Genomic DNA, 17,718 nt, shown 5'->3' with positions numbered 1-17,718 from the left:
ACATAAGGCTTATCGGCATTAATTGGCATGTTTCCCGGTTAGCAGGACAGATGTAAAGGAGAAGGGTCTCAGCATGGTACCCGTGCATTCTCGTCTTCCTGTGCAGGTGACGTGAACAACGCATTGGGGAGGCACAAGCCACTGGGTAATTTAACATATTTACCTCCCTATCATATGGCAAGCTTTAATAGGGGATAATGCTTGCAACATCAGGTATCCCTTAGACCAACTAAATCTAATCTTATATTAGAGGATCACCAGAATATTTTGATGCAACATTAAAAAAAAAAAAAAAAAAATTCACATTTTACCAATTTATGTTTCCTACCACAACATTGAATTGCATATAGAAACACGTATTTAAAATCTATACAGTTAATACAACTTAATAGGGAGCTTAAATATGAAAAATTAAACCACAAAAAAAAAAAAAAAACACACCACACCAAAATGTAATTACAAAAAGTTTCTTTAATTTCACTTTATGGAAATACATTTGGGACTTTATTTCCATCATACAAAAAAAAGATAAATAGCTAGCATTGTCTAATAATGCAGATCTATTAAGTTTTAAACAAATGGCTGGTGCCAGTTGCAAGAATTCTTTTCATTCTGTATAGGTTGACAATCATTTTACAAAAACAAAATACAAAACAATTTTGATGTTGAAATTCATTTTAACTTATTTGTTTTTATTAGACCAATACTTCACATGTACACACCAAGGGAAAGGAAAGATGTCCTAAAAAAAAAATTAAAGTCAAACATAAAACATCTATATTAATTTATGGTTTATAAACGCAAACTAAACCAATTTCAGTGACAGGCCACAACGATGATGAATGTGACACTTAACACGTGGCAAAAAAAATCCCTTGTCACCTTAATGTGTAGCACAAAAAAAAAATCAAACAAAAAACACACATACAATACATACATAGATCGATATACTACAAGATGGAAAATGTTGTCCATGTGTAGGCATTAATATGTGTTTGGTGAACAAACAACCTTTCACTTTAAGATTCAAGTCAAAAATCACAGTCATTACAAAGAGCTGCAAACACAAAGGAAGGCAAACTAAAACAGGTCATCGTGACACATTGTTAAAATATTTTCCCCAGGGTCTTAATGTTTAAGTGGTTTGTTTAAGGTAAATGTAATCTGGATTATCCAGCAGACAAAACTTTAGAAGATTTAAGAAAAACATAGCAAAGGGTCATATTAATTAAATACGTACGGAAATAAATGGGCTTTAAACCTACTCAAATGGCATCAATAACATCTAACAGTCAATAGGTTTAGCGATGGGGAACAAAATGATGAATTTTGGAAGAGATCTTAAGTGGTTCACAGATTCCTACCATAGTGATCAGAGCACCAATGTATTTATATTCAAGTCCAATGATTAAAGTTTGTTGAAACCTGTAATATTTAGTTTCTTAAATGTTTTTAAATGCCCCATGAGAGCACTCTGTGCTCAGGTAGGAGAAGCAAAAAAAAAAAAAAAAAATTCAAGGAGAAAATCTGTACATACAACATAGGTAAAAAATACCAGGTCGACCGCAAGATTACAGGAAAAGATTTTTTAAATGACATTTTATATTGATATGTTTATTCCAGCAGCATACAGAACATTTACATCTTGCAGCAGTGGAACATAGTATGTGCAGAATAGGAGAAACGAAACAAAAAAAAAACTCAAGGTAAAAGGGAATGGATGGTGAAATCCAGCACAGGAGAATAAATGACCTGAAGGGGTTTTGATGACTTAAATATTAAATATTTTTAAATAACCCACTACTTTTTTTGCTATATTTTATGATAAGTTATGTAGAGACAGCAATGCTGATGTGATCAGTGAGTTGTGCTTTTATTATGTTGTATCAGGGTTGGAGAAAGTAGCTGCGAGACAACATTTGCATGGCTATCTTAGACACAAAATGAAGTTATTTATGGCTTCCAAATCTTGTTTTGAGATCACCACTGCTACCAAGTGTCAGGAACTTCAAACAGAACAGAGGAGCTGCTGTTACTGCATTCTGGAAGACAAAAACACATAAAAAATACATCAAAATGAGTTCAAATTTTACACCAATTTTTTTTTTTTTTTTTTTTGCACAAATAACTGTCCTATTGCAATATCCAAAAAAGCAAAGGCAACTTGGCCATAAGATAAACTGATATAATCCCTTCTTGCAGTTTACCAAACACATTTAGAAGAATAGCGATTCAGTTAGAGCATTTTTTATGGAAAAATCACACACTTAAATTAAAAACCTATTCCTAAAAAAAAGAAAAAGATATTGTTTGCTATATAAATTGTTTACATCAATATTGTGTAAAATTGAAGAAATTTTCAGTTTTGTGCTTTTTGGCATTCTTACTTATACCAGGTCCTACAACAGACTATACATACAGAACTCCAAATAAACACGTATAAGCTAAAATATGTTAATAAATCTCTGGCCAACATTTATTTTTTTTTGTATTTTTATTCTGCAAATGAAGTAAAACAGATATAATTGAAATAAATGTGGGAGTGGTGAAAAGATTTGCGCCCTGGCCTTTAAATCAAAAGGCCGCTTGTTACATTTTAAACATTAACGCTAAATTGTTGCAAATAGTATTTTGTTTGGCCGAGCTTCGCAAAGCTTGGACCTGATTTTGTGTTTCTGGAAGAATGTAATCTTTCCTTAATGGCTCATTCTGTCTGCTGCGGAAGCCTCTTGTAATCTGCAAATGCAGTGAAGCACTAGGGAAAAACGCATTTTATATTTAATAATCGACAGTATCGGCATCCGACCGGATCGCTCACAACATTTTGGCCAAATGAGAAGCTCAGCTTATTAAAATAGTGTGCAATTTGTATGCAAGTCCGATATCTTGCACTTTATTTCTAAGCAAATGAACAAGTTTTTGTGCAACAAAATGATTGCAACTAGAAGAGCAAACCTGCTGGTGAAGAGTCTGTTTTCTGGCGCTTGTGAACTTTTGCTTTCTCCTCCAGCTGCTCAGACGCTGCGGGCTCAGCAGAACCCGTTTCTTCTTCCTTGGCGTGTGAATCTGGATCTTCAGACACGGCCTCCTCTTGGATCGGGCTCATGCTCCTTTTTACAGACGAACTTGGGGCAGCAAAGCTGACAAGGTGTGAAAACACGTGTATTAATTCAGAGCTAGAATGCTTTATTATGACATGAAAAAAAACGATTACTACAAACAAAAAACACAAAGGATGCAAATAAAAAAATAAATTTAAAAAAAAGATGGTTTTTGTGCTGCAGGATAGAGGAGCATAATTGCCTTTTATGCCACATCCATATCACCGTATGCGAGTAGCATTTATTCATATAGGAGCACATAGCCTGGATTATGTTAGAGGTTGGGTATGAATAGGCAGAGACAATTTAAAATCCCTATCACGGCTAATTCACTCTGCATTCACTGTAATAACATCGCTTGGAACGTATTCGTTTGTCTTTTAATCCCACGGCAGGTCTACGGTTTGGCATATTCTAAACAGTAAGCAGATACAGAGATATTGCTTCTGTTGTAAGCCTTTTACTATTTCCATATGGAAATAAATCTGACACTTATTCAAAACAGGCAGGAAATGTGGCATTTTAACAAGAAAACCAAAACAAAACACAAAGCACAATATTGCATTAAAAAATAAAAAATATTACCCTGTATATTAACTGGGGAACCTTAAACCTTCTTTTCTCCTGTTCTGCATGAATATGAATATATGTCAGTGCCCCTGCATTAAGTTGCTGATTGTTCCATTTACTAAAGAGTTTCTACGGCAGAAAGGGCCGAGTTGGCCCTGAATAAGGCATAGGTAATGTGGCATAATTCGGTTATTTAGCTATGCATTATACAGGGCCGGCACAGAGAGGCTCTCTGGCATTTGCCCTTAATATATATGGACATTAGGGAGTTCAGCATTTCTCCAAACACCTCTTTAGTGAGCGGACCCCTTTGTGAGGCAGTATAAGGTGCAGTACACACAAGCTATCGCTACTTGCTTAGAACCTTAATCTCGCTGAATTTCACACATTACTTTATACTGCACAGTACTTAACACTCAATGAAAAACTTGCCCTCCAAGGAACATCCCCCCTTTAAATACTTCCAACATGGCGTTATCACCCGCTAACGGAAAACTAGGAGTGCAAGATTGCGTTGATCAGACGGCAGTACAAAAGTGAAGACAGTCCGAGATTCCACACTGCAGTTCCCTGCGCATATCCCCGGTATGAACGCCATCCCCAAAATACATCTGGCTGCCAGATGTTACATTCAAAGATATAATGTCCAGTAACATGGGATGGATGTTATTCCCAGTATGGATTTTTACATCAAGGTATTGCTCAAAAAGGGAGAGACCAGATTAATGACTTTTCTGAATGTCAGAGACATTTGGCTTGTTCAGCAGAAATGATCCAGATTTTTTTTTGAATTTTATATATATTTATTTTTTATTTATTTTTTTTTAAACTTTTTCTGGAGCTTTTTTTTTCTTTTTTTTTTTTTATTTACATAAATGCAATAATGTAAAAAAAAAAAAAAAATACAATGCAAATGAAGATAATTGATAGTCCAATAAAGGGAAAAATGTTGGCATACTTCTGTACAAGCATACCAGTTTTTCAAGCGCAGGGAGAAAAAAAAACCCACGAAGAGCTCTACAACAAGCAGTTGCATAATCTACAGCGCCCGTGTTAGCCAGACATAATTCTCGCTATTCAACAGGATCAGAGAACACATCTGTTCCTGGATCACAGAATACCTCGTCCTATCAATAAATTGTACCTCAAAAAAGGTCCCACATTGGTAGCCCACAGACCAGTTTGGGAACTAAGCTACACTTTATGGGGAAGGGAGGGCGGGGGCGGCAGCGGACACCGGTATGGTGTGAACGGATAGTCACCTGTTCATGTAAAAATCTCTGGGATTCTGTGAAATGTATGAATTGTACTGAGTTTTTAACCGCTTCCTCTCCAAATCCTTCCAGCCATCTTCAGCCCATTTTCTTTTAGCTTTATTTTCTTCATTCCTTTTCTCAACATATTCTGCATATGTCTGGATTCGATAACTTTCTGCATACCTGCTGGTGTTAACGGCTGCAGGAAAAAAGACCAATTCCAAAAATTAGTTTTTGAGAAAAAAAAAAAAAAAAAAAAAAAAGGAAGATCATTCAGTGCAAAGAACCAAGCTTTGGAAGGAAGAAAAAATAAATAAAATTTAACAATGTAAATTGCAGCAAAGCAGTTTTCTAATGTTTCAAGCCTTTATCACACTCCAGTGACCAGAGCTTTTATTTTTCTTTGTACACTAAATGTGAAAAGATCAATTTACATACTATTTCTTCAAGGACAGACTTTATGGATTTAATTCCATACTAACGGGATTTCACTTGGATGATGAGCTGTACCAGCATGGTTCAGAAGCATTTCACAGTGATAAACAATATACTACATACACAGTTACAGAAGAGGATTTGCACGTCATTGTTTATTTCATTGATCCTCGTAAAGGGCTTTGGACCACGGATTAGGAAAGCATCTGAGCAGCAACTTGTAACGAAAGAAGCACTCCAGCAAATATATGGACATTATATAAATTTGTATGCAAAGAATATATATTCCTCTCCGCTAATTTATTCATTAGAGTACTTCATAACCCCCCACCCCAATATGTATTTTATCGCTGGCCCCCGACTATTTGCCTTCCATCCTGTGCTCTGCAGTGAGCATATGGAGAAACTGTTTGGGGCAGTAAACCGTCCCTCCAACCAGCGTCTGTAAAGTCACTTATGATTTTTGGGTTTCGTCAATGTCCCATAGAAACCAAACAGTCTAGTCATATGATCACATGTGCCAATCGGTGATCACCCCTTCTCTCCCATACTTTACTCCTACCATGAAGAAGGGATAGAGCCATCTTTTATAGTTTCTGTAACTTTCAAATTGTCGATATGGGGGGGGGGTTACTTTCAGAATAAAGAACAAATTTATACAACACAAATATAAATCTAAGTACAGTACATTACTGTGATCAGCACACTTCTTTGTTGCAACATTTATTGTTTTATAGGGATTGGTTTTAGTTAAGGGTGATGCATGTACTTTAGTGTCAGATTTGCAATAGAATGAAATGGGTTTTTGGTGGGGGTGGGTAATCAAAAAACACATACGTTGAATGATGGGTAAACTACACAAATGGCATGTAAAAGCATTGAACCTCCATTGAAGATAAAAACAATGCAAAATAGGTGCCCTAAGAGGGAATTGTTGGAAATATACATCTCTTGCAGCATGTCAGAGTTTTCTTTTAATGGGAAGCCATTAATTCATCACATACCTTCCATATTGCTCACTGGTATAAACAGGCTTTCTGAATATTTTCTTTAAAGTCTCATTACATAAACCAGGAGGTTTACTTTGCAAGTGTGCCAGCAAACAATATTAGTCTGGCAATCTTGTTAAGATCCATACAGTGTGTGGAGGAGAGCAGAAATGTCGTGTTTAGTAAACACTTAAAGCCTGGTTTGGCTTTTGCTGTGGTTCTATGCATCAACGATAGATGTTGCCATGACCGATGCCTGGTATTTCTCTGTAATAGCTCTCGTCATTCTTCTTGAAACACAAATCCAAAGTCTTAAAGCCCTGCCATATACGGCATATAAAACTCTATTGTTTATCATCTTCAGATCGTTCAGGTTCTAGTTGGCAGGATCATTGGAGAAGACCAAGGCAGTCTAGAATGCTTCCAATATGGAGATGCGGCTAAACACCACATCCCTACGTTGTACTGCGTAAGAAGCCACGACACATTAAGACCATAACTATATTCTATTCACATGGAAAAACTAGATACCGAGTTAAACGTTTGCATTAGACAAAAAAAAAAAAACCTTCATGGTGCCGAGCTTCATGTGTAACTGATGGCTTTTCTGCTTTAACTTAAGTAGCATTAAAAAACCTCATTGCCTGCTTTCATACAGCAACAATTTACCAACATTCCTTCAAGTCCCAGCAGCTTTGCAGCTTTCAGCCTTTAATCTGCAAGCCAAGCTCTGGCCTGGAGCCATCTGGAGAATGGATGAATCAGCAAAATGAATTGGCTGTCAACTAGTGTCCTCTGCAGTTTCCAATTTAACTGTCTGGAATATTAAAATAATAAAAAGGAGGCGGGAAAAGCATTGTTGCTCGAGCTATTGTACTTTCACAGCACAAAGTGTCATGCACAGATCTCCTCGCTAGGTCATCCCCAAGCGGCAAACGCAACCTCTTTGAAAGTAATATTAGGAGTGGGTGAAATTGTGCGTCAATACAAATTCCTAATACATGTACGAACACACAACTTTTTTGACTGAATCGGTTCGTTGCAATGAGCTCTCAGTTTTTTTTTTGTTTTTTTTTTAAAAACAATTCCCCAGAAAATCTCTCGATCCAGAATATAGTACTTCTTCAAACCTTAAAAACTGTCAGTACCGTATCCTAAGGCAATACAGTGGTGCCCTTTCAAAATATAACCTAAAACCTTCCAAGCCAGCACTGTGTGCATTATATCAGACAGAAGTCGCAAACTTTAAAACGTAATTTTGGAATTTGGATGACATTTGTTTTCCCCTGCAAAGAGCTTTAAACGCCGATTTAACCCCTTAATGACAAAGCCCGTACATGTAAGAGCTCAAAATGCATTGTTTTCAATGGGTTTAGGGGCCGCCCATTGTGCAACATTTTTCGTGTTCACAACTTGCGGCTGCAAGTATTTCATTGTACGCACCAATCAAAATCATTGCATATTCCACGGATTACAATTTTGATTTCATAGAAATCAACTGCAAAAAATAAACCCGTAAATGTTGCATAAAAGTGGCAAATATCTCCTAGAAAGGTTTATTTTCTTTACCAGCCATGCAACTTATTCTGTTCAGCCCAAGCATCACACAATCAGAGCTGGACCTTAACGAGTTGTTAAAATAAAAACAAATAAAAAAAACTTTACCATGCAACATGTCCTAACAAAAGCCATCTTCTCAAATATAGGCCCCAGCTTCATCTAATGGTCCCCTTCTCTACTCTGGGGTAATTTTGACAAGAGTTGAGTTTTGGTTTATAGCATCATAATATGATCATGGAAGACAGGATTAGAACGTCAGCATGACTGCCCAACGTTATAACGCTCCAACGCTCTAAACAAGCCATAGATTTTACACAAGGCCATTTTATAGACCGTGACATCTGAATAGCTAGTCTCCCCTTTTTTGAATCCTTTTCTATGTATTCTTTAGGATTGTATCTTTCGTGAGGTTTCTTTAAAATAAAATAAGGTTGTGATCTATGGAACTGCTTAAATAGTATATCCAAGTACTAATTACAAAAGATGCTAAAAAGGAAAGAAATAATTTTCATTTGGAACTTGTGATGTGGTCTCAGATGATGAAAAGAATCCACCACAGGCGGAATACGATAACTTGGTTCTCGGCCAATCTATTGCCGCAGGGGAAAAATAACAAAGAAACTGTGCCAAACTCTTGTCAGTTACAGATACTGTAGCTGTATTATCACACCTGTGCACCCAAATATCCCGTGACTCATCTGTTCCAAGGAGCGGCGCTTTCTCCCCAACGACGAACCCCTCTTTGTTAACCCACAAACAAAAAACTGCTAACTTGGTTCACATGTATTCTTATAGGTTAACCAAAATGTTGTAATGTTGCATTATAAACATCTACCATACAAAACTGTTCTATGTTCTAAAAGACTCTGTCCAGAATCACTCTTCAGATGAGGTCTGCAGGGTTTCCATCTCTGATGGTAGCCCACTGGAAAACTCCAGTAATACCGAGGAAAGTTTGACGAAAGGCCAAAGAAAATTCTGTTAACAAAAGCCTTGTGTCAATCCTAAAGAGCTGGACAGAAAGACCCCAGACTTTTGCTGCTGTGTGGGAACACAAAAACCAAAAGATGAATACATGAACGGTGGGATTCACATAGGTACAGTTCCAAACAAAGTTGCATAAAACCTATTAACAAAAAAAAAAAAAAAAATAACCAGATCACATGTCACCTATATACTTATAGATAACACAAGGCAGGTCATTAAAATATTTATTAAGATCAATTCTAGTGCAAAATTTTACTTGCTACGGAACAACCCATTCGTATGGGAACTATTCCACCGAGGGAATTTGGTCTGCTAATTGCTCTTTATAAAGAGCATGACCCAGAGCACAAATTAGAACGAAGACGCTGCAAAGTAAGCCAAAATTGCATTATATCCCGGTGTGTAATAACAGGATATCTATCCAGTCTATTTCAGGTTCTGCATAGACCTTTGAAACATAAAAAAGGTTTTCCTGTTCCCAAAATGTCAAACCCACCCGCCTTTCAGACTATCCTAATGAATTAAACAATTTTAAAACAAAACACCCTAATAGGATGACAAATTAGAGGCGGATAATACAGTAGTCTGAAGAAACAAAATCTCAATCAACACAGAAAAAGAAACAAGAACATAATATTCCCAGTGCTGCTATGATAAAGCAGTAAACTATTTACAAGAAATACTCTAAGCAGAGTTACACTGGAAGGAACATTTAACAGACGATCTCTAGAGTAAGTCGCCCATAGAAGACTTATTTCTTTAAGGATGTTAGATCACGTATTTCTCCATTAAAGTAGCATTTAACTGGAAACAGTTAAAGCATAGAGGCACACAGCAATATATATTAACTATTTCACATTTTTCAGCTGTTCTTTGGGGCTTTTTTTCCCCCCAAATGCACCAATGTTAAAAGGGCATTCCCGCCATTTTGTTTTTTGTTGGTGGGGGTATAGCTACTTAACTGGTATGGTACTAGTAATGTGTGATTTGTAGGCTGGTCTTCGTGTAAGTGGTAACGTGATTGCGTTCAGATAGCACACACGTGATTGCGTTTGGCGATCCCCATGGATTTCAATGATGGCTTAGATCCCATGGACTAAAATGGGAGCGTTACGGATCATGTGCAGTGGCATACTGCAGTATGCTCCCTGCTTTCAATAGAAACACCTGGAGGAGGAGCTGACGTCAAAGAACCATTTATAAAATGGATTCTACACAGCCCAACAACATAATGCTATTTTCAAGAGTTTTTTCCTACATGTATTTTTACCATCATGACATTTTAAAGTAAAACAGCAGCATACAAAAACTGCAATTATTATTCTTTTTAGGCGAATAAAGCTTAGCAGACTATTTAATAATTTCCACTTAGTGGCATTTTCACATAAAACCAGATGTACAATATGGTGACAACCTATTAATGTCACCTCTTCTCTCGCATGGCCAGCAAACCAAGAATAGGGCAACATTTAACCGCATTGCGTTAGGATTATGCTTTACTTCTAGCGAGCACCATTTGGTCGTAAGCGTTAAATTCAGCAGAGTAGATGGAAGCGTTCTACCAGAGGTGATAAAAACAAATCCACAGAGCTATAACCACGCAAATTTTGAAGTGCAATAAATAAGTTACACAAGAGGTCTGTGACTTATTAAAGCTCTAAGCTGCGCGTTGCCGCATGGTTATAAAGGATAACTCGTGTTCTAAAACCATCAGGATTATGAAGAAGGCCAATAAATGCAATCTGGATCTAAGATGTTGACTCTACTGTACTATGGTTAACTGATAAAAGGAAAATCAAAAGAATCTTACAGCTACTAGCAGTCAAAAAAATGCAAAACTGATGTTTATTAAAAAAATAAAAGTGCAAAGCAAACAGTCAGATACAGGCCATAATATACATGTACATTCTGATATAACTTTCAAGTGTCAGCCATCAACTTTTAACTTGGTATCTACAGGCAACAATACTTTCAATTATTAATATTACAAAAACGGTTTTGGAACCTCGAAGTGCATCAAAGCTTTAAGCACTTGAAAGTGAGTATGCAGAAACCAGCCTAGCTTAGTGTTTGTACAGGCGCTCAGTCCTTCCAAAGCCTCCAAGACTTATCCATACATCACTGCAAAGAAGGCCGGCTTCAAAAACTGCAAGATTTATAGTTTTTTTAAATCAAGTGCAATTATCTTCAAAACCTATTAGACATTAGTTACATGTAGATGTATATCATACACAACGAACATGTAACTATTAGATATAATGTACATACCAAACATAAAAATATATATATATTAGATGTTTTGATAGTAAACTCTGGAGTGTAGGGTCTCGACGGCCATTTGATTAAACTATATTTTTGTGAAAAATCATTCAGAATGGTATAAGACTGGGGAATTTCACATTTCAAATTTATATGGACCCAAGCCTTTAATATCTTAGAATTAGATTAAAGTTTACGCAAAATCTCAGTCTGATACCTGAAGCATTAACCTTCCTTACGAACTAAAACTAAATGCCAGGTTTGTGGAGGAGGCCTTGGTGGAGTTACTGCTGCCTGGCATCTGCTGACATTCCTGCTTGGTTGCCTTTGTTAAGGTCGCTATGCTGCGCTCTTTCCCTGCGTTATTCTCCATTTTTAAAAGATATATATATATATATATATATACATATACAAGGAAAAATGAAGGTGTGGAAATAACCAGGATCCCAAAAGCCAAACGAGAGCCCGACATTGTAAGCAAATAACCCACCGTAACTTTAATTCAGAGCCTTGCCAGGAAAGGGTGGAACATATTTCTTTCCTAGGCATCAAACTTCATACTGCAATAAAAGGTCAACAAGCTTAAGTTGCACTTAATGACTTTACTGCTCTCTCAGGGGGACTCTGCTGTTGCCACAAGCGTATTTATTATTTGATTATTGAACCAAAAGACAAACTTCGCTGTGGGATAAAGACATGTTTAGAGGACTGAACAAACGCAGCAGAATGATTTATACCTATTTGCTAGGTAATATAAAATATTTTCATAAACAAAGCATGACAGCCTTGGGAAATGTTTCGGTGATGATATTACTCCACAGTCCACCCAACTATCAAGAAAAATAAAAGTATAAAGCAGGCCCGTATTTGTAATAGGCAAGAAAACGCAACTGAAGTTTGGGAATGCCTGCAATGAGACCTCTGACATCGTGGTACGATTGAAATATTTATGATGGAAACAATGAGGAGGAAAAAAAAAAAAAAAAAAAAAAAAAAGATTCAAGAGTCAACAACAAGAGCATGTTTCAACAGGCTGCCGATTGTCCGGGCAGACTGGTCAATACGCCCATTATGCCACACTGCTAGTTAGGAAAAGTACACTTTAGAGTAACACTGCCACTTAAAGGAGCATGTACTGCAAGCAAACCAGCGCAGGCATTCTTCAGACTTTTCCATCTACTGCCGGAGGCCCCTACTAGAAACAGGAAGTGTACTTGGGTACACTTCCTAGACAAGCTCTGTAGATATTCTGTTGATTTCATTGCGAGTAGCCGCAACAAACTCAAGCATGCCAGCGAAATGCTAATCCCCTTACTTTCAATGGGAGTGCAGCACATGTAGAAAGTGTACTTTCTACAGAGGAAAAGGTGACAGATGTCTCATTGTTTAGCTCAAATAAAAAATACTTGCACTGACCGGCATGCAGTAAAATGCATTAGCATCCATGAAAGTCAGGTAAGTTGTTGGCTACACCGCGCACCTTCACGAATGCTTCTTACCAGAAGTTGCAGTGCTACGAGTTTGATATCAGTTAAGACCAGAAGAAAGTATAGTGAATAAACTACTTTGTGTGTTTATCAGCAAAGAGGAAGTCCATTAGGAGGGTTGCAGTTTCTGCTGTCCAAATGTACTGTCCATTATTAAGCCGGACAGGATTTTCCTACAAAATGGCACTAAACTGGCCTTGCTTAATGCATGGTTCAATCAATAAGGTGAATTTAAAATTTCTATTGATTTACTTTGCATAAAAAAAGATGTTTAACAAATCTAATCATCCTTCATAAAGCTTTGTAAAATCCAGAAGTTGAACCTTCATACACTCCCATTTGTAGAATAAGATACAGGCAGGTTGTTGCTCCTATATTACACGGGTCCCCCCCGCCCCCCCCCAAAAAAACAAAAAAAACTACCAAAACAAAAATGGTAGCATAGATCAGTTTTTCTAGTTAGTAAATTGCTGTTGTGTTTCCAATACTTAAAGGACATCTAAACACTGAATAGAAATAAGTAGTTCTCGGGATGCTGTGGCAGTGATGAGTCTGAAGCTTACCTTACTCCACCTAGTGGCTTCGACATTATTACGTCCTATAAGTTCAAAAATAATTTTTTAACTGGGGTCTTTAGTTGCAGATAAGAGGAAGATTTGAGGGGGAGACCTCCGAGATCCCATAAGTTTACAGTATGTGCCTTTTTTCTACGTTGGTCCAAGATAAGCATCTACATGTGGCCGAATAAAAGTATATTTCTCCATATTACCAGGTGAAAGCCCAGTACACAAGATGTTCTTTACTTGGTACTTCAGGATTTAATGCTTAATAAACATCACATCAGCTGCTCTACAAATCAATGCATCATTAAAAGAGAAGTTGTAAATAGTGATGTCCGGATCATGAACGAATCGTTCATTTGATCCGGTTCTTTTTAGTGATCCGGATGAGTCGGTTCACTAGACTGAACGATTCGTTTGTAGCGGTTCAGTCTGTGAATCATGCAGCTGTAACCTGATCCTAGAGCTGTGAGTCATCTGCAGAGCACTCTGGGGTCAGGTTACAGCTCATTAATTCTCATAGGAACGATGACTCATAGAGTCAGAGAGTCGTTCAAAGAGTCGAATGATCCGAAGAGTCGAATGAACCGAAGAGTCGAATGAACCGAAGAGTCGAATGAACCGAAGAGTCGAATGAACCGAAGAGTCGAATGATTCGAATCTTACAGGGATCCGGATCTTACAAGGATCCGAATCTTACAGAGATTCGAATCATTCAGAGAATATTACTGATACAATACTTTTATAAATAAATACATTAATAATGTTCACACTGCCCCCAGGATTTAGATTCCCCTGAGTTTGCCCCCCTTTACCTATAACTGCACCTACAGTTAACTTTATTAAATTAATTAAATTAACCCTCAGTCATCAGCATAAAATTAACCCTTATACCCCATCAACCATAACTGCCCCTGAAATTAACCGTAAAGATCCCATTAACCATAACGGCCCCTGAAATTAACCCTAAAGACCCCATTAACCATAACGGCCCCTGAAATTAACCCTAAATACTCCATTAACCATAACTACCCCTAAATTAATTGCATGTACTCCAGATAAATTACCTAATAAATTGGTATGGTTGATGGGGTCTTTAGTGTTAATTTGGGGGCAGTTATGCTTAATGGGGTGTTTAAGGATAATTTAGGGGCAGTTATGCTTAATGGGGTCTTTAGTGTTAATTTGGGGGCAGTTATGCTTAATGGGGTGTTTAGGGTTAATTTGGGGGCAGTTATGCTTAACGGGGTGTTTAGGGTTAATTTAGGGGCAGTTATGCTTAATGGGGTGTTTAGGGTTAATTTGGGGCAGTTATGCTTAATGGGGTGTTAAGGGTTAATTTTAGGGGCAGTCATGGTTGATGGTGTGTTAAGGGTTAATTTTAGGGCAGTCATGGTTGATGGGGTGTTTAGGGTTAATTTAATGGTGAGGGTTAATTTAATTAATTTAATAAAGTTAGCTTAAGGTGCAGTTGCAGGTTAAGGGGAATGTAAATCCTGGGGGCAGTGATTATTAATATATTTATTTATAACAGTATGGTGACATTCTCTTAATGATTAGAATGCCAATGAAGGCAGAGAGTCGTTCAAAGATCCGGATCTTACAATGATCCGGATCTTACAATGATCCGGATCTTACAATGATCCGGATCTTACAGTGATCCGGATCACTGTAAGATTCGGATCCCTGTAAGATCCGAATCTTTGAACGACTCTCTGCCTTCATTGACATCACTGGAGGCAGGGGGGGGGGATTCATAATAAAAGGGGCGGGGCCAATCGTTAGTGTGCCTGCACGGAGTTACTGGAAAACAGTAACTCCGTGCAGACACACTGAGTGATCCGAAGATCCGGATCATGAATCGGATCATTTCAGTGAACGAATCGAAATGATCCGATTCACTTTAATGATCCGAACTTCCCATCACTAGTTGTAAAGTCTGCCCGCTCAAATCTGACCTTTGTTTTGAAAAACATGTAACGAAATTTGGTCGTGAGGCACTATAGTAATAGGACCAACAAACACCCCCCCCCAAAAGAGATATATATATTTATAAAAATCCAGATAAATAGTTTCCCTGTCCTGAACTCGGGGGAGAGAAGAAAGTCTCACACCCAAGCTCTAATTTATTTTTCTTCTTAAATTTGGGCAAGTCAAATACATGGAGTTCAAAAGAAGGTGAGCACCAGACAGATGTAAAGATTAATCAGAGTGTGAGAGGCACAAAGCAGAAAAAAGGAGAGGCAGAGAAATGGTGACTAGGGATGTAATATATCGGTGGCCGAAACATATCGGCCAAAAATAGCATTATCAGCAACATGCCGAAATTAATGAAAAAAAATTAGGTGGAAAATAGTCCGCAGGGGCCCTGCTTACCTGTGTGTTTCTCGCTCTCTTCTACCACCCAGGGAGGTGGGGGAGGGTGTATGAACGAGTATACGTAATTGTGGGAATGATTCTGTGAATGAATGAGTATATGAATAAGTGCCTGTGATAGCATGGGTGTGTGTGTGTATAAATATATATATATATATATTAGTTATTGAACCGTTGTGCCTGATTTGGGTGTGTTAACCCACTAAAATTGGACAAAAAAAATTCAATGATATATAAAATATATATAATATTGTTATTGAATTGTTTTGTACAATTTTGGTGTGTTGGGAGAAAAATAGAGTAAGGTTCTTGAGCTTCCATAATGGAGGCAGTTGCGAGAGTTATAAAGTGCGAGAGAATGAGGGCTCCAGCAAGCCGTCCGACTGCAGTAGGGACATGGCAAGCCCCAATTCAGCTTAAAAAATAAATTAAAGAGAAAAAGTAGCGTTCTGCAGAGGAGGGCAGTCTGCAGCAGCCGAGGCGTGGCCCTTCATTAGAACATGATGCAACGAGCCAGTGGCTGAGGCTAAATAACAGGACACACTGGCCCCCGATAAGCTCCCCCTGCAGGAAGGCAGAGGGTAGATCAGCCTATTGTACAACTTTGTAAAAACAGAACATTTCTTATGATGAAATGTTATATGGACACAATCTTCTTCGACAAGAGCATTTGTGCAGCCATATTAGTATCTAAAAAGGCCATTAAAGTTTGCTCCCTATTTTACTGGCTACAACATGGTAAATATACAAAAAAAATCTAAAAAAAAGAAAAATGCTGAAGACAAGAAGCTAGCGAGTGAAATTACAGTTTATTTGCCTTGTTGCCCCTATGGCACCAAGGATCGGTAGGTGGCCTTTGTACCCACTACCACTAGAAATCTGGAAAAAGACTAATAAAAAGGGCCCCCCCCCATATTAGATTATTCATAACATGATAGGAACTGACTGATCACAAGATTCTGCTGCATTTGACTTTGCATCTAAGTCATTAAGTTACAATTCCAGTTTAGCAAGAACATGTGAACCAACTTCACCGTTGCTTGGAGTTGTATTACAGAGCAAACCAAGTAAACCCTTAGTATGTAACCCTTTCATTAGGCAGTCTGTACTCAGGCTTAATGTAAAAAAAAAGTAAACAGAATGTCTAAAGGTTTTTCATTAAAATTGACAATTACAAAAATACTGCTGAATCTGAGCACGGCTAGATAGTGAGCAGGGCACCATTTACTTGCCATATTGGTTATCTTAGTTTGTCAATTAATGCCATACCCTTTGAATGTATGTATTAACACTGTACATTGTTGGCATTATATAAAAAAAAGACCACTTGAAGGGGTATCCAGTGCTTCAGCAGATAATGTTAGAAGTATTTTCCTTGAAAGTCAATGAGAAAAAGGCAATATTAAGATGACATGCTTTCACCAAAATATAGCCGTGACGTATAGGAAAATCTTAGGCAATATCCATTTGTTCATTGCTAGAAATGTGTTCACACATCATATCAGAGTGCTTCTTTCATCATACTGCTAGCCTCCCCACAAATACTTCTTCGCTCTCAGCCCGGCTACTTCCTCCACAAAGACACACCATCTTAGAGTATGTAGACCTATAATCCTCTGTTATAAAATATCACATTACAACTTTTATAATTAGACTATACAGAAAATATTAAACATTATCGGATTAAGTGGGGATGAGCTTGAGGGGGTGTAAAAGCAAGCAATTTTTTTAATTATTATTATTTCCTTTGGAATTCTGGGACGTTTGAAGCTACGGGTGCATGAGATGCATACAAAGTTAGGTGTAAAACTGTGTTTTAGACCTGGGATTTGATGGGAGTTTAGACACCCAGCTCTTCTGCAGCTGCTCTAATCTCAAACTTTACAACAATTTAGGTACAAGTGGCCTGGTCTGCTCAGGTTCCCGAGGCAGGCATATGATGCACGGTAAACCCTCTGCAGTTTTATATATCCGGGTGCTGACACATGGAACAGTTCAACAATATTCGCTGCCAATAAAAAGGACAGTTGCTCTCCATCTGGTGGATCTAAATCAAATGCATAGCAGGAAGTCAAGTGGCAGCAAACTCAACTTTCCTTCCAAGATAAATATGATGGAGCCATCACTGAATTACACTT

The 17,718-nt window shown here is 37.7% G+C and overlaps 1 protein-coding gene across 1 annotated transcript in view; it reads right to left on the bottom strand.

Annotated features, from left to right (window-relative positions):
* Positions 1-1,676: 1,676 nt before the first annotated feature.
* The window catches only part of PARN (poly(A)-specific ribonuclease), a 42,370-nt gene continuing 26,328 nt past the window's right edge, over positions 1,677-17,718 (bottom strand). Inside the window, exons 22-24 of the mRNA XM_053471557.1 lie at positions 4,934-5,126; positions 2,956-3,140; positions 1,677-2,042 (exon numbers count right to left, since the gene is read on the bottom strand). Of these exons, the coding sequence (XP_053327532.1) occupies positions 1,990-2,042; positions 2,956-3,140; positions 4,934-5,126 (431 nt within the window). The 3' untranslated portion in view covers positions 1,677-1,989. The remainder of the gene's footprint in view (positions 2,043-2,955; positions 3,141-4,933; positions 5,127-17,718) is intronic.

The sequence above is a fragment of the Spea bombifrons genome, chromosome 7 (assembly GCF_027358695.1).
Source record: "Spea bombifrons isolate aSpeBom1 chromosome 7, aSpeBom1.2.pri, whole genome shotgun sequence".
Lineage (NCBI taxonomy): Eukaryota > Metazoa > Chordata > Amphibia > Anura > Pelobatidae > Spea > Spea bombifrons.
The sequence above is the reverse complement of the archived record's forward strand: the minus strand, read 5'-3'. Positions and strand labels throughout refer to the sequence as shown.